This window comes from Molossus molossus, unplaced genomic scaffold (assembly GCF_014108415.1).
Source record: "Molossus molossus isolate mMolMol1 unplaced genomic scaffold, mMolMol1.p scaffold_m16_p_19, whole genome shotgun sequence".
NCBI classification, from domain to species: Eukaryota; Metazoa; Chordata; class Mammalia; order Chiroptera; family Molossidae; genus Molossus; species Molossus molossus.
In genome coordinates, this window is record NW_023425354.1 from 14,917,060 (window position 1) to 14,941,131 (window position 24,072).

Genomic DNA, 24,072 nt, shown 5'->3' on the forward strand with positions numbered 1-24,072 from the left:
CAACCCCATACCATAGATACTATTATTATCATCCTTTGAGGCTATCTTTGGAATTGAAGTGCAGATCATAGTTGTGGCTTCTCTGTGACCCCAAGTCTAGGCTCACCCAGCATGCTGCTGAATTTCAGGTTGGCTGTGAGTGGGATGGGATATTATAGAAGAGGGATGTGAAGGGATGAGGAGGGAGAAGTGACCTGTGGTGAGAAAGGTGGAAGGGAGAGCACTTACTGTTGCACATATTTAAAATTTAGCATCCTCTTAGCTATCCACGAAACCTACAATGTTCAGATGAGTGGACAAACTATTGATTTTCAGCCAAAAATGATTTTTCTCAGTGTTCTTTGGAGTGTTTTCAGTGATTACTAATTTTGAATCTATACCAAGCCAGTCCTGAATTACTTCCTAAACACAGTCTGGCCTGCCTCTGTACCTTATTGCCATTGTAACCAGTCACAACCTGGGGAAAAGCTGAAATCTGGCTGCAAATGACTGAAAATCCTTTGGCTAGTACACAATCACTAGTTGTGACCATCTCATGATTTGAATCCCTGCTTGGGTTTCAGCAAACATAGACCAGTTTTAATTTGGTTTCTATGAACTGAATGTCTGTCTTTTTGTGATACTGTAATAAACAGTGTAACTAACCACAGTACATATAGAATATTGAAATATTGTCTGATACTACAAAGACCTTTGGGAGTGTTATATTATGCAAATGAGCATCTACTCCGTGGTACTGACTCTACTGTATTTTGGGATGGATGTTCAGATATAAACTGTAGCACATAAGTTTCCTAGACTGCTGTAACAAGTTAGTACCACAAACTGGGTGGCTTACAAAGACAGAAATTTCTTCTCATAGTTTTGAAGGCTAGAAGTCTGAAATCAAGGTGTCAGCAGTGCCATGATCTCTCTGACGGCCCTAGGGAAAAATCTGTTCCGTGCTTAGCTTCTGGTGTTGCCGACAATCCTTGTTGTTCTTTGACTGGTAGATGTATCACTTCAGTCTCTGCCTCCTTTGTCACATGATTTTTTCCCCATGTGTCTTCTCTTCTTCTTTTCTTTTATAATTTCTTTATTGATTTTAGAGAGAGAGGAAGGGAGAGGAAGAAATAAAAACCTGGATGAGAGAGAACATCGATTGGCTTCCTCCTGCATGCCCCCAACTGGGAATTTGGCCCATAACCTGGGCATGTCCCCTGATCGGATATTGAACTGGCGATCTCTTGGTGCGTGGGTCAACATTCAACCACTGAGCCACACCAGCTGGGCTGTCTTCTCTTCTTATAAGGGCATCAGTCATATTGGCTTCAGACCCACCCTAATTTGAAATGACCTCATCTTAACTTGATTTTATGTGCAAAAATCTTATTTCCAAATGCAGCCACATTCACAGGTTTCAGGATGAAGGCTTCAACATATCTTTTAGTGGGACACAGTTCAGCATTTAAGAGTATACCATATTTTGGTCTTTGTGTTCCTGAAATTCAGAGAAATTCCTAATTTATCTAATTTTGATTGATTTGGCTTTAAGTGTCCTTTTTTTCTCTTTTATTTTACAGCGAAAATGGGCTGGACTTTCTATTGGGCAAGAAATAGAAGGTAGGTATATATTTTAGCTATTTGAGGGAGATTTTTTTTTATGATTTTCTCATAGTTATGGAGATCTGTACAAATTCCTGTTACTGGTTGTAAGGTCATTGCAGATTCATTGTCATCATAATACTGGTTAGATCTATGAGACTGGACAGTAAGTAGTTATGGTACCAACATCCCTACCTCTATCTGCCTGCTAGTTTGCCTGAAAATTACTATCTAATGGGGGAAGAATATCCAGATATTCATAGCTCACAGAATATGTACAAGGTAAATATGTGCACAAATAGTACCATTAGAAGCTCTGTATAAAAATGCTAAGATAGAACAGGAATACATGAATTGATTGGAGATTGGAAAATTAGCCAGAGAAATCTTTCTAGGCACTGGTGTTCGAGATAATTTTTTCTTTTATGGTGGTGATGTTTTTGAGGAATACATTTATAAAATGAGGACTTGTTGGTCAAAAGGTACAAAGTTTGAGTTATACAAGTTGAGTAAGTTCTAGAGATTGAATGTACAGCAATGGTGACTACAGTTAATGGTATGATAGCGTATACTTGAATTTGCCGAGAGGGTAAATCTTGTGTCTCATCTCACAATTCACACAAGGAAATGGTTCGGGTACACTGAGAAGGAGGTATATTCTTTGTTATCAATCTGTAGTGATATATATCCACAAGCTTTACTTTATTGATTATGCTGTTTAGATCTTCTATAGTCTGACTTATTTTTGGTCACTTGACCTGCCTTGTATTGAGAGTGGTATGTTAAAATCTTCTGTTATTAGTGTTTTTCTGTCTGTTTTTCCATGCATCTCCTGTACTTTCTACTTGACATATTAGTTTCTGTGTTATTTGGTATGTAGATATTCATAACTTATATTTTTTATTGTAAATTGTGGCTTTTAGCTATATTATGTTGTGTTCTTTTTCTTGTTTAATATATTTTTAATTATACTTTGATAATCAGGATTTCTTATTGTTTTTAATTTGTTCAGTATATCTTTGCCCATCTCTTTACTTTTAGCCTTTTTGAATCACTGTTTTTATTTATTTATCTATTTATTTATTTATTTATTTATTTATTTATTTATTTATTTATTTATTTTTATTGATTAATTTTTGTTACAGATGATTCTCCTTTTTTCCCCCACTGTTTTTTTTTTAATTAATTAATTTGTTGTTGTTGTTGTTAATCCTCACCAGAGGATATTTTTCCATTGATTTTTTTTTTTTTTTAGATAGATAGAGTGGAAGCGGGTGAGGCATACACATTGATGTGAAAGAGACACATCAATTGGTTGCCTCCCAAACTTGGGGTCGGGAATCAAACCTGCAACCCAGGTATGTACCCTGACTGGAATCAAACCTGCGACCCTTTGGTTCACAGGCCGACACACTAACCACTGAGTAAAACTGGGCAGGGCTGAATCACTGTGTTTTAAATATGTCTGTTGTATATAACATAGAGTTAGATTTTGCTTTAAGCTAATTTGAAAATCTTTTTCTTTTAATAGGTTTATTAAACCCATTTAGTTATTGATATGACTGATATGTTTGATCTTAATTCTGTTATTTTATGTTTTAGTTGTTTCTCTATGTATGTCTTCTTTGCTATTCTAAATTTTTTATTTTGGTATTTAGCAATATTTATATTTTTGCTTGAGTGATTACTTTTTCATTTACACCTCTCATGGTGCCCTTAGTACCCCACCTTTCTTTTCTTACTTAACCTTTTAAAAAAATCTGTTATGTCATTTCTAAGTGATATTCTTTGACTCTCATCTATTACCTATACAACAGTTAATGATCATCATATTCTACCTTCCTTTTTCTCCTCCCTTCTTGTTAGTTACTTTCTTTCTACTTTGTCAGAGCATAATATTTGCATGTGATTCTTCCATACATGACCCCATACTTGTTAGTCTTAACTCTACAATTAAGTCTCTTAAATGATCATGCTCAGACATTTTGCTAGTTTCTATTTGATTGCATATAAACTCCTCTAGTAGATTCCTCCAGTAAGTGTATGTGTGTGTGTGTATATATATGTATGTGTGTATATATATATATGTATATATATATATATGTGTGTATATATATGTATATGTGTGTGTGGGTGTTTTCAAAGTTCTTGTATATTTAAGCTATTTTTCTTTGTCTTTGATATTTCAAGTGCAGTTTGGCAGGATATGCAATTTTTAGCTTGTTATCTTTCCTGGAATTTCTTGAAAATGCTACATCACAGGTGCCTTGCTTTGTATGATATTCTTCAGAAGTCTGGTGCAGTCTAATCTTCTTAGCTTTATAAGTAATTTGTTTTTCTGCTGGGGAATCCTGAGGATTTTCTGTTTTTTTTTTTTTGTTTTTTTTTTATCCTCACCCGAGGACATATTTCCATTTTTTGTTCAGGTAGAGTGGGAGGGAGAGAGAGGAACAGAGAGAGAGAGAGAAACATCGATGTGAAAGGAACACATCAAGTGGCTGCCACCCGCACGACCAACCAGGGCCGGGGACAAACTGCAACCGAGGTACGCGCCCTTAGTGGGAACCGAACCCAGGTCTCTCAGGACCTCAGGCCGACGCTCTAACCGCTGAACCAAACCGGCGATTTTTCTGTCTTTATAATCTAATATCCTTATTAGGATAATTTTTGGAATTGGTCATTCTGAGTCAACAACCCAGGTATACAATGGGTTGTTTCAATATGTAGGTCTAGGTTTTCTTTTATTTCCAGAAAATTTTCTTAGAGTGTGGTTTAAAATATGAGTTTTAGTCCAATTGTTTTTACTCTCTTCTCGGGGGCTCTAATTATATATGTTGGACATTTTTTTGCATGTCTTTGATTATAACCACCTTCTCTCTGTTCTTTTAAAATTGTTTTTATTATCTTGGTTGTTTTTCTGTCATTCTTCACTGCCTCCTATTAATATTAATTTGAATATATTCTCTCTTGGGCACTTGTAATTATTCTTCACTGCTGAAATAGTTTTGTTCTTTTTCTTCAGTTTTTTTCCCTGAGTTCAACAAACTCTTATTACATTTCTTATATTTGTCTATTTCTGTTTTAGTGTTTAATATTCTCATTTTAGGTGTTGTATCATATGTTAAATACTTGTTTGAGGATACTTAATTTTTTCTGAGTTCGAGGGAACTTAAATGTTATGCCGGTGGAGAAAGTTGTATGATTAGTGCTTTCTAAACTTGCCTAAAAGAAACATTTGGGAAGTTTGTTTTTAAAAAAGAGATTCCCAGGCCTCTTCTCTGGGGAGACAAAGTCATGAATCTGTGTTTTTACCAATAACCTTTTTTATTGTTGTTGTTAATTCTTACCTGAGGATATTTTTCCATTGATTTTTAGATAGAGTGAAAAGGGGGTAGGGAAGGAGAGATGGAGCACGCCAGAGAAAAACATCCATGTGAGAGAGACACAGTGATTGATTGCCTTGCACAGGAACCCGGCAGGGCCAGGGATTGAACCTGCAACCCAGAGACGTGCCCTTGATTAGGAATTGAACGTAAGACCCTTTGGTCCGTGGGTCGATAATCTAACCACTGAGCCAAACTGGCCAGGGCAACAATCCCCTTTATGTGGTTCTAATCAGCCATATTTTGGGGAAAACTGACATAAATGATTCCCTTAACTGTCACCCCCTTATCTGAAGCATAATGAGAAGTGGAGGCAGTGGGGGAATTCAGCACCAAAGTGAACCCAGTGCTTAAAGCCAGGATTCTCTATTTGCAGGCATTGACAGAAATAAAAATGAACACTTGTTAAATCTAATGAGAAAACAGGTATATAACTTAGGTTTCTAATTTTCTTAAACTTATTTTTCTAAATATAGAGTTGAGAGTGAGCTTAAATTTAACTTTTATTTTCGGAGACTTTTTATTTTATAAGATATTCTTTTATTTGTTTATTTTTTCTTTATTGTTGAGAGTATTACAGATATCCCTCCTTTTTATTCTCCCTTGCCCCCCACCTCCCAGTTCCTGCCCCACCCGAGGCCTTCACCACCCTGTTATCTGTCCAAGGGCAATGCATATATGCATATGAGTTCTTTGGTTAATCTTCTCCCCCAACTTTAATGTAGATAAATTTTGTTGTGAAAAGATGTGAACATTCAAGGTTATAAATTTTGACGAATTGTTCCTTAAATTTTGTTTATTTTGCACTGCCAGAAATGCTTATCTTGATTGTAAAGTCAGCTCTTTAAACAGTGAATCAAACAGACTTAATGGGCAGAATTATATAACCAAGTGATCAGGTGGGGCTAAGATGGAGTAAGCATGAGACAAAAGAAGGGTGTGGAGGCTTGAGTGATGTGGCTGGTGTGGCCATAAAGGTAGAAAGCTGGTTCTGTGTAAGTAGAGATGTAGGCATAGATAGGATGAGAGTGTGATATGAAAGGGAATACTAATTCAAAGATTCTGGAACAGGAGTTCTGTCTGCAAGGTGAGAATTTTTTAGTCAAGTCATGATTTTGCTTTTAGGAATCTTCTGGAAGAATCATTTAGTCTTCTTTTCATCTGGGAATGCCATATTTTAAGTATTACAAACTGAACGTTAGTGAACACATTTGACTGTTACACCTATCATTGTGATGTCTAAGTTTTTTCAAAGCATTGGCTATAATTTTTTTTTGCTTATAAAAACATTTTTGTTAGTCTTTGACATTAAATTGTTCTTGGCCATAAAATGAAAAAATATTTTCATCCTTACTACCCTTTTTTGCTTCTGGGTGAAACCTTCAGGGCATATTTTGGGGGCTGATGATGGTGCTGACTATTGTGCTGCCTGCGATTCTGTCCATGGTACTACCCATAGCATTTGAAATTGGTGTAACAGCTTGGTCTTTTCTATTTGGGAACATTGACCTAAATTAAATGCACTTGAAAACTATAGTCAGTATGATATTCTAATAGACTTACTCAAGTTTCTTGCTATGAAGATGATACACACATGTATATTCATATGTGTATATACACACATACATGTATACATACTATGACATTGTAGAATTATTTTAGAATCATTTTTTAAAAATATTTTTTCTTTATTGATTTTAGAGAGAGAGGAAGGGAGAGAGAGAGAGAGAGACATCGATGAGAGAGAATATCAATTGGCTGCCTCCTGCATACCCCTCACTGGGAATTGGGCCCATAACCTGGGCATGTACCCTGACCAGGAATTGAACTGGAACCCCTTGGTACATGGGTCAATGCTCAGCCAGTGAGCCACACCGGCCAAGCTATTTTCAAATCTTGAATGCACAAAATGGTATTGTACTATATAAATCTTTCTGCAACATCCTTTTTTTAACTCAATGATATGTTTTAATGGGCCATTCATCTGTATTAAATATACACCATTTTTAATTGCTGTATAATATTTCATATTATATGCTATATTTCATTCATCATTTCCCTAGTGATCAGCATTTTTTTCAGTGTTTGACTATTACAAATAATGCTTCGATGAACCTCTCTATAGATCTGTTTTTAGGCAAATGTTCAAGAGTCTTTCTGGGACAGTCACATGGAAATGGGATTGCTGAATTAACTAATTCATATTTACATTAATATTTCACCCTATACACATCTTTGCTCTGTGGGGAAACAATTAAACCCTCTTGCTTATGAGTGTTACTTAGCAAATAACCTGTACTTTCTGGGAAATGTTAAGAAAGAACAAAACATCCAGAAGTGGAGGAGATAGGAGAGTATTCTAAAACTTCCAGCTGAGCTTTGAGCTTTTTCTGTAATCTTCAGTACATATTCCATCTCTTAGCCTGGTTTTCTTTGTTAGTTTGCTTTTGAAAAACGTTTATCTTTAAAATATGTGTGTGTCCCTTTTTATGACAGCAAATCAAAATATAAAAATATGATTTACAAAAGCAATTGTATTAAAAAATATACAGAAAAGTATTGTACATAACCCAAGTAGCTAGACTATAGGAAATAAGTTTAGAACAGAATTTGAACAGTTCATGAATATTTTAAGCATCTAACACATACTGTTAGTGCTATTAATACAAAAATGGGTTAAAAGCATGTGCAGCATATAGAACTTACTGTAGTTTCCTGGATATAGTAAGTGCTCAGTAAATATTTTTATAGTATTAAAAAAAGAAATGTCAAACTCTAAATTGCTTTGAAGCAAACTCCCGTAGTAAACAGTATTTTTCAAAACTTTTTTTTTTTTTTTTGTCCTGCATCCTACTTTATTAGGGCAGAAGAGTCCATACACCTCTCACTTTAGCTCTTTCTTGTGTCAAAGAAAAATCTGTTTGGAAACAGCATGCTGTCAGCTTTACTGGGACTACCAATGCTGTCATTTTGAGGAGGGTACAGAGGCCTTTTATGGGTAGCAGCGGGCTATGTTTTCCCTGTAAGAGTTGGGTGAGGAATAAAAGTAGAAGGAGAGTGTTGTTCAGTATGTTCAAATCAATTCACATGAAGAAAATCTCTAGTGGTTATGTACTGTTTTAAAATCTGTGCCTACGTCCCTCCACTGAAGGCCATATAAAGCCCCCTTTTGGTCAAGTTTTGTTATGATTCATTGAGGCGAAACTTTTAGTTACTTGAAACACAGCAAGTATTTGGTGTCCTTGTGATTTTAAAAAATGTTTCTTTTTTCCCCCCCTAGTGTCCTTATATACATTTGACAAGACCAAACAATGTATTGGCACAATGACCATCGAGATTGATTTCCTGCAGAAAAAAAGCATTGACTCCAACCCTTATGATACTGACAAGATGGCAGGAGAATTTATTCAACAGTTCAACAACCAGGCATTCTCAGTGGGACAACAGGTAGTTTGAAATTGTCTTTCATTCCTTTCTCTTTATAAGGCATTCTAATTCCTGCAATTGTCCAAAAATTATTCTACTTTTAAAAAACTGAGAGGAGCTTTGCATATGAACGGGTATATCTAAAATGAGTGATGACAAGTGAGGGAAATGTGCAGAAATATTCTAAAGTCACCTTAGGTTCCAATGTCATATATAATTATAGCAGCTTTTTCATCCGTAAATTTGGGAACACTGAAAATACATGTCTCAAATTTCTTCTTTGCTTTTTGGTGGAGCATTTGTTTAGTCTTTGGTATCTTTCTCTTTTACTGATATATTTCTGTAGAAATGTAGTTCTTAACTTTTTTTTGGTTATGAATCACCTTGAGAATCTTAAGGAAATTATGTATGTATATTTTCAGGTTTTTCACAGAACGTCTGAAGCCCTGATTTTCTCTTCTTTAAAATGGTATTGCTGGTGTTGGCCCTTTGTACTTCAGTTAATATCATGTTGTTAACTTCCTAGGAAGAAATTCTTTCCTTTTAAAATTGCACTCTTAAAAATGTATGAATTCATAAGTTGCTACTTGTTTGTACACATAAATACATAGGTAATCATTGCTCTTTTGCCCTTACATTTGTTTCCTTCTTTGTGACTTTTCTTCATCATTCCTCCTACCATAGCTCCATAGCTGTGGTCCTCAAAGTTCGGTCTTAAGGTCCCCTGGGAGTCCCTGAGGCAGGTTCAGAGGGTTTGCAACTCCAGGAACTATTTTCATGTTATTACCAAGACATATGTGTCTTTTTCCTCTTACTCTGTTGTGAGCAAATGGTGCAGCTTTGTAGATACATAATAGTGCATCACACGGACTGTTGGAGCAGACATGGGGTCAAGCTGTCTTCCACGAAAGAGATTACAAAAAAATCACATGCCATTTTTCCAACTTGTGTTTATTTATTTTGGAAATGAGAGAGTATTTTATAAATTAAAAATATGTTATTCTTATTAACACATGATGGATTAATTAGTTAATTTTAGATTAATGTTTAAATTTTTGGTTCTAATTTCTAATATGATAAATATCGATAGATATAATCCATATTGATTATATCTATTGGGGTCTGTTATATCTATTATATCCATATTGGGGTCCTCAGAAAATTTTGGCTTATAAAGGGATCCTGAGACTAAAATATTTGAGAATCCTTGCTTCTAATGACTTACATGGACTACCCTTGCAGTATTTCATGTGGGAAGGTATATAAGACTGGGAATGAGAGAAATTGTAGAAGGAAAGAGTTGTTGGAGTGAAAGAGTGTTATTTATTTTCATTCTCTTGTTCAAAGGCAGAGAGCTGGAATAAAACTAACATTTTGATAATCCACACATTATAATATCAAATCTTTGTGAGTAGAAACCTAATTACTGATAGTCAGGAAAAGGATACAGTACATTTATTATTATTTTTAAGAATACTAGAATTGGTCCTGGCCAGTTTGGCTCAGCGGTTAGAGCGTTGGCCTGCGGTCTGGAGAGACCCGGGTTCGGTTCCCGCTAAGGGCACGTACCTTGGTTGCGGTTTGTCCCCAACCCTGGTTGGGTCGTGTGGGTGGCAACCACTTGATGTTTCTCTCTCTCCCTTCCACTCTATCTGAACAAAATATCAAAAAAAGTAAAAAATAAAAAAAGTCCTTGGGTGAGGATAAAAAAAAAAAAGAATACTAGAATTGGAATGAACCTCAGAATTTATCTTGTCTAACCTCCTCATTTTGCAAATGAGGAATTTTAGGTTCAGCAAAGGTAAACGACATGCCCTTGGCTACACATTCAGGGGCGTAACTGAGATAAGAACCCACTAGTCAGTTGATCAATTAATTAAACAAATATTTATTGAATACCTAGTATGTTCTAGCCATTATTTTAGGTGCTGCAGATCAGCAGTGAACAAAATACATATAATTCCTACTCTCATAGATTTACTTTCTAGCTTGAGAAGACAAGAAAATGAGAAAGAAATACCATGAACTGTTAAGTACTTTGATGTAAGTAAAATGGGATAACGCACTAGGGAGCCACTGTCATGCTGCTTTGGATTAAATAGTCCAGGAAGGCTTCCCAAGAGGACGTTTAGCTGATAATTTGTTGACTACTTATCCATTGCATTTTGGGCCATAACTATAATTCCTCTGGATTCCTACGCTTTTGGACTGATAGTTGAGCTCAAGTCTCCTAGCTAAAATCTTGTTTTTACCCTCTCCTTTAGCTTTAGTATGTTAGTAGAAAATGCTTAGAAGAATATTTCAAAGAAAATGCATTGGTATTTGTAATAATTTTAAACCTAGTAACATGCGGACATCTATAAACCCATGAAAGAAAGTTCTCTATAATATAGAGAAGAAATAAATATCTTACCCCAAATCACTGTTCTTAGTATTTATTCCTTTTTGTAGTAGGTTGTAGTGGCAGGATTGACAGTCATCTTTACCTGTTATATTTACTGTTACACCCCAGCATGTGAGGAGAGTCTAGATTGTGGAACACATTCAATAAATACTTGGCAAATGAATGCATCAGATGCTGTCTCTGCACTCATATGGCAGGCATTTTGTATTGATTGTAGAAAAGCATGGATATCAGAGTCATTGACCCAGGCTGAATCATTTACTGTGCCTCAGGTCCCATTGCTTAGCCCCTCTCTGGATCTCAGCTTTCTCACAAGTTCAAACTGAGGAATAATGTTTTTTTCCAAGAGAGTTTTTGAATATTAATTACATAATCTCCTATGGTGATTTTAGGTACACGGCAAATAACTCAATAAATACTAGTTTTTTCTCTCATTGGCTAGAGGGTAGTTTGCCAGTAGAGCCGATTTAAGAGGAACACATAGGACAAAGCTTTTCTGCATTTTGCAAACATTGCTGATGATATGAGAGTCGAGCCATTATACCATAAAGTGATTTTTCTGCCCTTCTTTTCTACATAGCTTGTATTTAGCTTCAATGAAAAGCTTTTTGGCTTACTAGTAAAGGATATTGAAGCCATGGATCCCAGCATCCTGAAGGGAGAACCAGGAACGGGTAAAAGACAGAAGGTATGTTTTATTTCTAATAATTTTTATTAGATAATCTTTATGATGTGAATTGTGAAGATGAATAGATTTTTCTACCCATTCTCTTGCTCAGTGATTTCTTTCATATTATATACTCTTATGATAGTGGGGAGAGAAAATTGATTTTATAGCAAGTATTGTTATTAAAATATAGTATAAAATAACTTATATGCAGACCTAATAATAATTTGAAATTTGTAATCCTGGTTGAATGCAGATGATATATATTGTAAATAAATAATAACAATAAGACAGACATTATGAAAAGATATAAACATTGAAATAAAGAAAATGGGAATAATTTGGAAGGTAGTTATGACAAAAGTAAATATCACTTAGATGATAGTTTGAAGATTTGTTCTGCTCAGAGAGACCACATTTCCTCTTTGTATTTGGCTTTGCTTTGAGAAGTCCAGAAGTCTGCTATTAGACTACTAATTATTGTCTTTCTATACAGATTGAAATAGGACTGGTTGTTGGAAACAGTCAAGTTGCATTTGAAAAAGCAGAAAATTCATCACTCAATCTTACTGGTAAGACAGTTTTTAGAAGATTCTGAATGAAGCGAGGTCATCTTATTAATGTATGTGACTCAACTACAGTGATTTTCAAGTGGGAAGGGGAATAGGGGCACCTCTCTTGAGAAACCTTTTCACGAAATCACAATGTGCTAATGTAGGAAAAGTTTAAAACCTTCTCTACATCAGCACTGTCCAATAGAAATATAATGTGAGCCACATATGTAATTTTTAAATTCCTAGTAACCACACTATAAATATAAGGGGAAAGATACAGTAACTTTTAAAGTTTTTATATTGAGATAGGTTTAGGCTTACAGAAGATTTTCAAAAGTAGTTCAGAGAATTCCTGTATACCCTTCACCAGCTTCCCTGATGTTACATCTTAAATAACTATAGTACAGTTACCAAAGCTAAATTATCATGGTTATAGTGCTAACTAAACTACAGACTTTATTCAGATTTCACGTTTTTCCTTATGTCCTTTTTCTGTTTCAGGATCTAATTCAGGACCCACACTGCATTTAGTTGTTTAGTCTCTATAGTCTTCTCCAATCTCTGACAGTTCCTCAGACTTTAATGGTCTTGTATGACCTTGAGAATTAGCCAGTTATTGTGTGGACTGTCCCTCACCTGGTTGTGTGTTAAATGCAATACTAATGCCATTTTTTTAAGTGATTGAATTAAATGATCAATGTGCAGGCAAAGAAAATCTTTCCAACAGATTCATAGTTCAGTCCTGCTCGTCTACATTAGGCCTGCTTTTATTATATTAAAATAATGCAGATTGGGCGTTAAGAATTACTCACCATTTTGCAAACATGCCATTAACTGTACAGTTTTGATTGATTTATTTTTTTGACCTTTTAAAAAATTTTTTTTTAATTTATTAATTTGTTTTGTTACAGATGTTTCTCATTTTTCCCCCATTGACACCCTCCTCCCCTCCCCCCGTCCCATCCCCAGCTTTGTTATCTATGTTCATTGGTCATGCATACATGCATGTAAGTTCAGTGGTTTATCTCTTCCCCCACAAAACCCCTCTCCTCTGAGGCTTGTCAGTCTGTACCCCACTTCTATGTCTCTGGGTTAATTTTGTTCAGCAGTTTGTTTAGTTCATTATATTCCTCAAATAAGTGAGATCATGTGGTATTTGTCTTTCTCTGCTTGTGTTGTTTCACTGAGCATAATACTCTCCAAATCCTTCCATGCCATCTCAAAGGATAAGAGATCTTTCTTACAGCTGCATAGTACTCCATTGTGTACATGTACCACAGCCTTTTAATCCACTCATCTACTGATGGACACTTGGGTTGTTTCCAGATCTTAGTTATTGTAAATAGTGCCGCTATGAACATAGGGGTACATATATTCTTTCTGATTGGTGTTTAGTTTTGATTGATTTAATAACTAAGTTGATGTCTACTGCAATAGAAAATAGAGAATTTTCTCTGGTTGCATGCTGTCATATCCAGGGTTATTTAGTTTCCTTAGAATGTGTGGCCTCTTTTTTTATTCATAAATTATTATTCCCTTTTATTGTTTTTTCTCAATTATAAGGTAAAATATTTATTTTATAAAGTATGGGTAGACACCCAAAAACAACTCACACAAGTCTAAAACTTTAAAATTTACTTCTATTTTTATACTGTTTTATAATTTATGATTTCTGCCTAACATATTTCAAGTATCTTAATAAATACACTTTTCAGCATAATTTTTAATAACTATATATGTCATTTTATGGATGTGGGATGTATCAAAAGCTCCTATTATTAATCCAATACATTTCTATAGTGATTTCTTTGTATTTTATGTTTTGTACACCTTTTGTTAAGTTATCTTATCCCAAGGGAGTTGCATGACTTTCATGCAGTGTGGGTATTTCTAAGTAATTCATGCAGAGTTGTGATCGATAGGTTTTCTCCTTTGGAAAACAAAATTCTTTAGTGATTTAGCATGCAGTAAGTTTGGCCACAAGAGGGCAGTAGAGTGTAAGAATATATTTTCCATAGCTTTGTAAAGGAAATGTTAAGTCCACAAAACTCTAACCATAAAACTGCCATCTAAGATAAGCTTTTTCTAATACAATATTTTCTTCCCTAATTAAAAATAAACTATAATTTTAAAAATTTATAGTAGAATGTACTAAGGTATTTTTATTCTTTGTGTTTGTGATAGTTAATGTGATTCTCTTAAGTTACTTTAGGTGGCACTATGACATTTAAGTGAAATAATTTTTGTCTGAAAGAATTTGAAAACATGAATTTTGAAATCAGTATAGACTTCAGGATGATTTTAGACTGTTGTGTACAAATGAAGAAAACTAAATAAGCCATCAAACTTATTTAGTGCATCTTCTCAGGCTGAGGGGTTATATACTCAATTATAAGTTTAATCTTGATAAGTATATGTATTTTTAAATACACTCTCTTTAGGAGCCTTGAGGAATGGCTAGATTTCAGTTGCATTTCTGGCAGCTAGTGTTGTCTTCATCAGATATGCACATGGTGTTTCTTGTAATCAACCAAATTAGTTAACTTGGTTAGGATTAAAGGTTGATGAGACCCAAGCTCCATAGATTGATTACAAATGGACTGCAGCATGAGTGTAGCTAGTCATTTTGAAAGTGTTTTACTGACCCTGAATGGGGACCGGACAAAATAGTTAACATAGCAAAACTCATCCTTCTTAGAAAATCAGCTAAGAGCATGTTGTTCATGTTTGTATAAGGGTAGCTTCTCTTTGTTCATTGAGGATGCCTTGTGAGCTCTGTCTGTCTGTCTTTTTACACTTACTGATGAAGTTCTTGTTTCATGTTTGATTATCTTTGTTTGACATAGGGAAAGCTAAAACCAAGGAAAATCGCCAGTCTATCATCAATCCTGACTGGAACTTTGAAAAAATGGGAATAGGAGGTCTGGACAAGGAATTTTCAGATATTTTTCGACGAGCATTTGCTTCCCGAGTGTTTCCTCCAGAGATTGTGGAGCAGATGGGTGAGTTTTTATAAAGCTTGATAAAATTGTGTGTTGTTTAAAAAAAAAAAGAGTATGATGAAGTCTCTTTTCAGCGATCTTCTGAAATTATTCTTCAGACCTGCCAAAGTATTTTTCTCTTTTAACTTCTTAAAAAAAAAAAGTTTTCTAAAAAATCTTTGACATGTTATAACTTTTTAAATTACAGCTTAAATTTATGGGAAAATCATAGAAATATTTGTAGTTTTGCCCCATTTTATTTATTTATTCAAGTATGTTTTTTTCTTGGACATATTTAGACATTGCATTTTATTTAGTTGTTTATTAATGTTTTAGAATAGGGAATATTTAGAAATTTCACCCGACTCTAAAGATACACTATGGGTAAGATTTACCCTGCTGAATAATTATTATCTATTCGACTGTGAGCATTTTCTAATATTGACTGCTGCTCCTTCGTAGTGTGCTGTTGCACTACTTAATCAGTACATCTCCATATCTAGTAAATGGATGGATACTTGGCATGTTTTTAAATTAGATAAGTTGGATCTAATAAGGCAAATGCAGGGTATACATAGGAGCTTCCCTATTACATACAAAGAAATGCACTATCTATCACTTTCTTCTTGAAGATTTATTTAATTTATCTGTGTGAAGTGGTGTCATTTGCCCTAGTAGAAATGCTGTCATGATTGTTTTTTACTCATGTTATAGGTTGGATTGGAATGTGAGCCACACAATATCTCAGAAAGGAATTTATAACATAACAGCTTCTGGCAGATTATTAGTATAAAAACAGTATTAATAAAACTGAAGGAATAGGAATATATTACTCCTCTCACCCCCATCATACTTTATCTTTCAATTGCTACTGGGAGATAAAAGTATATTCATAATGGTGGGGATACGAACTGCTTTCTAGGCACTAAGTGCTTGCTTCTATTAGCCTCCTATTGTTAGTTGCTTTTCTGCCTGGTCGCTCACTCTGATAAATTACAGGCACAGCACACACCTGTTCACTGGGTAAAGGTCGACTCTGGAATTGGATTAAGAGAAAATGACAGAGACCCTCATCACCTGAGTTTTATACACCTTGAAATGGCAATAACATGCTTTTTTATCTGAAAGATACAAAGGCCAAGTCCATAAAAAACTATTTTAATTTGGAAAATAGTAAAAAATGTTATGGTTCACTATCTTGGCAATGTATATTTTGAGGCACAATAAATCCATAATACTTTTTTTAACAAGAAATGAAAAATTGTTTAAGTATATTGTAGGTATAGGCAGAGATGAAAGGATGCTTTCAAATATTGTAACTTATAGAATGTTTTTTCTGGATTTCAAGAGCGAGCTCTGGTATAGAAAGAGTTTAATGATTCTGTGTCTTTGAACATTATAGTCCAGCCAACAAGTAGAAGAATAACTGCTTTTGTAAAGCCATATCTTTTAATTATATTATGACTATATCCTCACCATTGGAAACTACAGAGGGTTCAGTTGTTCAGATACTAGTTTTGTATTTGTGCATTATCTAAACCTTGCTCATTAGGACCTCTGTCTGAGGTTGAGTAGATAATTCATAACGGAGTAAAACTCATATTGGTTGATTTGTGATTTTGTCAGGTGTCAAAGAGTTTGAAATTAAACCGAAACAAATATGGAATTCCTGAGTAAATTTAGTCCGTGTTTCTGCAATCTATATAGAAATCAGTTGACTTGTTACAGTTGCTTTTGTTTTTAACATGCTTTTTGACTAAGGACCTGGATTTAAATTTTGTTTATGAGTGCTATCCAGAACCCTTTTTATGGATTTATTTTTCTAATATTTTTACACAAATGTAATTAGACAAAAAAGAGTTCTGTACTTTTTTAAAAAGCATTATTTTTTTTCTCGTCATGGCTTTTTCCCATCAAGAAGCACTTGCTATCAATTTGATTTAAAAGAGAATAAGTACAGTATAAAGCTACCTTGGCTTTTGAGCTGGATTGAAAGACCTATTTCTTTATTCTGAATGAAGATTCTCAGTGTCCTAAAGCTACTTTTTTATGGTAAAATGGCTGCGAAATAATTCTCTTGCTGTGTATGTGTCATTCCCTATTTTCTAGTAGAGGCTTCTTTTTTCCTTACTGCACTCCAAGTACAGTGTGGTTATAAAGTTCTCATTAGGCTTTGGTAAAGGTAAATAAAAACATAAATTGCTTCTTTTGGATAGAATATAAAATAATGCTACATAAGTTCTTTTGATATATACCCTGTGTTCTTTTACCCTGCCAGGTGGAAAAAAATGGCTGATTATTTGCCTCAGTCTCTGTTAACTAAATAGATAAACCTGTATGGTTATGGGATACAGTTGGATACTGGATATGATTAGTTAAATCAATTAAATGAAAAAAAAAAGTGATTGGAAAAGAATAATTATGGGACTGTTTTGTTTTGATTTAAGCAGAGAACTTTTTTACTTTTGGCTTGAGACCAAATCATTATCTTTACCATGAAGTCTAGAGTTATGTCTATTTTGTAAACAGGAATTTTAACTAAATGGATCTTTTTTGCCTGTACATCAAAGTTTGAAGCTCACAAAGTGATAAATTTAGAATTCTCTTTTGTCATGTTTATGAGACTGATAATTATGCTTCTAGGTAATACAGTTCTTTCTTTTTGCTTATAAACTTAATGTTGCTTTTCAAAATTGAAAATATAGTTTAGATACGTACAGAATGTTGCCAGTGAGATGTAGAAAGACTATAGGACTAACCAGAGGCACATAGTTATGAATAAAGTTGGGAATCACATGAGGTAATATACATGAAATAAATGTCCTATACAGGATGGTGCAAAAGTAGGTTTACAGTTGCGAGTACAAAAAACAGAGTTTATTCTTGTATGATTATTTATTAACTATTGTATTATTTTCCATATGAACACCTGTAAACCTGCTTTTGCCCTCACCCTGTATGTTAGTTTCCAATCTCTTTGTTCTCTTCAGTTATGTAATATATACCTTGCTGTTTTTGTTATATTTTTATAGAATTAAAATCAAGGAAAGGGCCCTGGCCCATTTGGCTTAGTGGTTAGAGCGTTTTCCCACGGTCCAGAGAGACCCAGGTTTGGTTCCCACTAAGGGCGCGTACTTTGGTTGCAGTTTGTCCCCGGCCCTGGTTGGTCATGCAGGTGGCAGCCACTCGATGTGTCCCTTTCACGTCAATGTTTCTCTCTCCCTTTCTTTCTCCCTCCCACTCTATCTGAACAAAAATGGAAAAATGTCCTCGGTGAGGATAAAAAATAAATAAAAAATAAATAAAATCAAGGAAAGGCCCAGGTAGTTGATTGAGTGTCAACCCATAGTCCAGGTTGTGGGCCTGATCCCTAGTGGGGGGCATGCAAGAGGCATCCAGTCGATGTTCTCTCTCATTGATGTTTCTATCTCTCCCTCTCCCTTCCTCTCTCTAAAATCAATAAGGGGAAAAAAAAAAAATCAAGAAAAGCCTCAAAGGGGAAAAGAAGTCACATACAGTCCTACAGACAGAGGAAGAAAGGCTATGTATAGAAATAGGAAAAGAGATTACTTAGGGGGAATATCAGTTTAGACTTTTGTTTTTGTTGTTGTTTTCCTTGACTATAGCAGTTGGACTCACCCAAACCCTCCTGGGGCAGCTCTTCCTCGGACCTATATAAAAGTATTTGCAAAGAAAACTAGACCTATACCTTGCACTTAGTGGATAGCAAATAACTACTTAGTCAGAATATCCTCCAGCCTCTATAATGATAGATGTTTAATTACGAATGACCTTAAATCTTTACTCTGTGGGATAATGGAAGCACCTTTTGAGTGCCAGGGTAGAGATGTGGGCATCAAGAACCAGTATCTGGAAATACAGGTGAGTAAACTCAACAGCTAATTGCTGTCCTTGAGAATACTCAGATGTCAACTGAATTTATACATTCACCACACTTAGTCCTTTGCATGCAGTTTTGGAGCGTGCTCAGGATAAACGATTGATTTCCTCAGTTCTCATTGTAGCTCTTTTGTTAGCAATGATAGAGTTTCTGCAAAGAAACTTCATTTTTCAGCACCCCTGGCAATTACCTCTAAACTGTAAATGTCAGAGCAAAAAAAAAAACAAAAACACAAATCCTTTTCAAAGAACAGTGGAATAATTGTTAAAGACTTAGTGTCCCTTCATGTAACTTTAGGACTAGGTTCACATATATCCAAGGCAAGGGGCTTTGGTAGAAGTTATCCATTTTAGAGCTAGAAGGAAAAGGGTGTGGAGACTTAAGTCCTCATGCCTCCTTTGGTGGATCTTTACCTTGGAGATATTCAGGCCACCTAGTGGGGAGGAAAGCCACTTGTTGTGGTCTTATGCATTGTTTTTTTTTTTTTGGTCCCCTTTCCTCTATGCCTCCCTCTTTAAGCCCATTTTCAATCTGTATTTTTAAGGCTTCTTTTGAAATTCTAGAGGAAAGCAACTCTTCTGCTATCATAAGTGAGACTGCAATTCTCTATGAAGTGGAGCTGCTGAGAGATAAGGAGCCTTTCAATCACATGCAGACATCTTTCAGATGCTAAGAACAGTGCAAATAAAATAGAGTGGAAGAAAGGGTGCTAAGGTTTTGAACATGCCATATTTGGGAGAGAGGGAGTTCTCGCTAAGATTAACATAAACACTGACACTCTTAAAATGCATTTTCACACCCCCACTCATGAGCAGAGATTGCAATTTAAATGGGGGTTAAGACATCTAGCCGAACTCCAGGGCTCTGTAAAAGGAACCCTAAGGCTAAAGAGCTTATCTGAAATTTGAAAAAAAGAAGAAAAAAATGAAGCTTTCTGACATTCATCTTTTTCCCTTGTATTAGTCATAACTTGCTTTTCAGCTATATTTTAGGTTTTGAATGCCAACCTGACATCTGTTCAAGTCTGCCTGTAATTTATTAGGAAAGGAAAAGAAAGCGATTGCTCACTGGTTAGAGATGCAAAACGTGCCGCTTCTGATTTTCCACAAAGTACTTGTAGATGATACTTGGATATGAGAAGTGTAACAATTTAGTAATTTACTAATTCTAACTTCAGGTTGGGATATTTATAAAGTTTATTTTTTAATTAGGAGAAAGAAATGGCTTATGACCATGTGATTTCCAAAATCTATAGAGCTGAATTTAAGATCAAGCACACACCCTAAAAAAAAAAAAATACTGTCAGTGCCTTTCTATAAATTGAAATTTTTAACCTTGAATTAATTTCTCCATTGGCTTTAATTTTTAAGTTGAATTTTCTTACATTTGAATAGAAATAATATGGCTGTGCCTGTATCTCAGAGTCAAATTGTATGAGAATTCAGCTGACATTTTTTATTTATAGCCAGACTTTCAGAAAAAAATTTTGGGGGGATGCAGATTTGTCTGTAGAGTAACCAATGGATTAGACTTGCTGGCAATTACAGTTGAGTTATGTATAGATCAGTAATTGGGTCATTATAAAGTCAAAGTCTAAGTTTGCACCTAGTAAGGAAATGATTAAATAAACTGCTACATCCTCCTGTCCTCTGGAATGCAGTGGAACAAATCTTAAAATGATATAGCTCTAAATGTACAGATATGTTTGTTTGTTTTTTGTTTGTTTGTTTGTTTTTATCCTCACCTGAGGACATTTTTCGATATTTTGTTCAGATAGAGTGATTGGGAGAGAGAGAGAGAGAGAAACATCGACGTGAAAGCGACACATCGAGTGGTTGCCACCCACACGACCCAACCAGGGCTGGGGACAAACTGCAACCAAGGTACGTGCCCTTAGCGGGAACTGAACCCGGGTCTCTCCGGACCGCAGGCCGACGCTCTAACCGCTGAGCCAAACCGGCCAGGGCCAGATATGTTTGTTTTAATGAAAAAAAAAAAACCTATAAAACTAAAAGAAAATGCATTATAAAAGTCTCTACAGACACACATTGAATTAAAAAAAGTGTTTACTTCTGTGAAAGGGAAGTTAGGGTGGGAAATAAAGGGAGAATTTTGTTCTTTTACTCTGTGAACCTCTGTGTCTGTTTTACTGATATTAGATTTCTACTTGTGTAATTAAAAACACAAACAAGCCCAGTCGGTGTGGCTCCGTGGACTGAGCATCCACTGAGAGGTCCTGGTTGATTCCCAGTCAGGTCACATGGCTGGGTTGCAGGCTTAATCCCCAAGTAGGGGATGTGCAGGAAGCAGCCGATCAGTGTATCGCTCTCACGTCGATGTTTCTCTCTCTCCCTTTCTCTCTCTCTAAAATAAAAATTTTAAAAATCAATAAAAAAATATTAAAAAAAAAAACGCGAACAAAAAGATATCACAGGCTATTTCTCTCTCATGGTAGCTCCACTGTCAGCACAGCAAGGGACTGGGTAACAGGTATATCTCACTCCCCTCGTGAAGTTTCTTTGGAGAAGAGCCTAGGGGAAAAGCCTGCATTCCCAGGACGTTGATGGCAATTCCTTACAGATGCAGAAACTGGCCCAAGGTCACTAAGCAAGTTTCAAGCAGAACTGGGACTAGGACTTGAACCCTGAAGTAGGAGAAGAAAATGACTTACTGAGTTTGTACAAATAGTAAGTGGCAGAGCTGAGATTGGAAACTAGGGTGTCTGATTCCAGAGTCTGTATTCTGAACTGCCTCTCCAGATATTGAGAGATGAAGCTAAGAATCCAGTAGTCAGGAAAGCCTTAAATTTTATGTCAAAGAATATCCTATGATGAGTAACTAAGTTCTACTTTTACCTTTTCTCCCTAATCTCAGAGAAATTTACAAAACTTGTCTTATATAAAGGTTCTAAGAACTTAGACATAATAGGCTTGGGGTATGAAAAGGAAGAGAGGAATTATTAAAACACTGAAGATCTGTAGATCTGGCCTCACCCCCTACCATTTCCTATATGCATTTATAAATGACAGCCTTAGCATTCAGAAAGTACTTTAATAATGTGCTAGAATTCTACATAGTGAGTGTATATGGAGGTAGTTATAAACTACAGAAATTTGATCTTTGTATTTAGATGTTGTACAAGACAACTGTTTAAACTTTCCTCTGTTTTTTCTTTCTTCTTCCTCCTTCTTCCCTCCTCTTTTTCTTTCTTCTTCCTCCTTCTTCCCTCCTCTCTTCTTTTTCTCCTTCTTTTAAAGATTAGAGGCATTTTCTAAAACCTCAGATTTTTGTCAGGGCAGTGAGTGTATTGACTGAAAGCATAAAGATCTCTTTATCTGTTCTGGTTTTAAAATTTGAGTAGAGAAACTGTCTCAATTGGAATTTCTTAATTTTCTTATTTTTAGATTTTCTGGAACTTGAATGTGGCAAAAATCAATATCTTGGCCTTGAGTAAGAAGCATAAGTGCTCAATATATGAGGGTGAATGAACTCTCTAAGACATTAAGTTTTTATAATAATCTACTTTACAAATAGCCTGATGTGTTCAAATTGTCACGAGTTCAAGAGACATGAAGAGTTGGTAGTAGGACTATAAGGTCTAATAACTCTAGTCCACTTTCTTCATGTGTTTTTTGGTACCTATTGTAGCCTAATACAGGAAGGAGGTAGTTGCTGTGAGAGTGTCAGAAGCTCTATTTTAAGTGAACTGTCTACTTAGAAATGGAACATAAATGTTAAAATAATCACTTAGAAGTTAAACAACATAACCTAACTAGTGGTATCAAAAGCCAGTATATGATAAAATGTCAAATGAGTGGTATAGATGATAATAGATGATAAGTCCTATAGGAATTTTAAGAGAAAATCACAGAAGACTTCATAGAGGAGGCAGGGCTTGGCTGAGGCCTTAAATGCTGAATGGTTTTGGATAGAAGGAGGGAGGGGAAGGTTGGTTGTCCATATCCTGGAAAGAACAACAGACTAAGCAAAGCGTATAGTTCACAACTTAGACCAGTCTAGCAGAGCATTGTTGGGAAGAAGCAGGAAATTAGATTTAAATTAGGTTGGGGATGAGTTGTAGAAAGCTGTGAATCAGAAATGAGGACTTTTTTGGTAAGTATTCTTTAACCTTCCAGACAGGCTCCAGAGCTTCTCCTGTGCTTCCTCTGTACCTTGTATGTTATATACTTAGAATCTAACTGTGTTCTTTTATTTTTTTACCTTTTTATTGAATTTACTGTGGTAACATTGGTTAATAAAATTATATAGGTTTCAGGTATATAATTCTATAATACATCATCTGTATCTAGTTGTATTCTTAATGTATAATAATTATTGATTTGCATTACACTTATATGGCAGTTTCTTAACCTCAACATTTTTGACATTTTGTAGGGGGTGGGGAAACTGTCCTGTGCGTTGTAAGATGTTTAGCAGCATCTCTGGCCTCTATCTACTCCGTGTCAGTAGTTCCTCCTGCCCCTAGTGAAAAAAATGTTACTCCCTTGGATGGCAAAATCACCATTTTGAGAACTACTGTTCTAAGGTCTTCGAAGGCACAACTGTAATGTCCTTTTATCTGTGTATTATTGCTATCAGGGCTGTTTAGAATGTGTTCTATAGACTAGTAATTTTCAACTGTTTTCATCTCATGACACATATAAACTAATTACTAAAATTCTGCGGCACATCAAAAATATACTATATTTTTTTGCTGATCTGACAAAAATATATGTATGATTTTTATTCATTTATACTGGACAGCTTTTGTTGTATTGGCTGTTGTCATTGTTTTGTTTGACACTCTAAGGGAGAAGTGGTCAGTGCCCTTGAATAAATAGTCAGGTATTGTATGTTTTAAAAATTCTTGCGGCACACTGGTTGAAAATCACTGCTATAGATCATTTCTGAGCCATGAACCATTGTTACCAACCTACGATAAGATAAATATTTAAGTTGAGAGTAAGAATTTAGAAACTTTTTAAATAATTTAACATTACCACAATGTTTATTATCATATTTTTCAAAAACATTGCTCTGTAAGTGATTGAAAACTTAAAAGAAGTAAGAAACCTGGACCTTGGCATAGTTTGAGAAGCACTGCCCTACATAAATATTTGCTAAATGAATTAAATTTTTAAATAAATGATTATAATGGGAAGTCATTGGGGA

The 24,072-nt window shown here is 35.2% G+C and overlaps 1 protein-coding gene across 5 annotated transcripts in view; it reads left to right on the plus strand.

Moving 5' to 3' along the window:
- The window catches only part of NSF (N-ethylmaleimide sensitive factor, vesicle fusing ATPase), a 141,880-nt gene that overhangs the window by 23,949 nt on the left and 93,859 nt on the right, over positions 1-24,072 (plus strand). For 4 of the 5 annotated variants that reach the window (XM_036268034.1, XM_036268031.1, XM_036268033.1 and 1 more), the window contains exons 4-8: positions 1,563-1,602; positions 8,248-8,414; positions 11,378-11,485; positions 11,961-12,036; positions 14,865-15,020. In XM_036268034.1, coding sequence (XP_036123927.1) covers positions 1,563-1,602; positions 8,248-8,414; positions 11,378-11,485; positions 11,961-12,036; positions 14,865-15,020 — 547 coding nt within the window. Of the gene's footprint in view, positions 1-1,562; positions 1,603-4,963; positions 5,117-8,247; positions 8,415-11,377; positions 11,486-11,960; positions 12,037-14,864; positions 15,021-24,072 lie in introns of those variants that run through there. The other variant, XM_036268035.1, reaches the window with a different exon arrangement.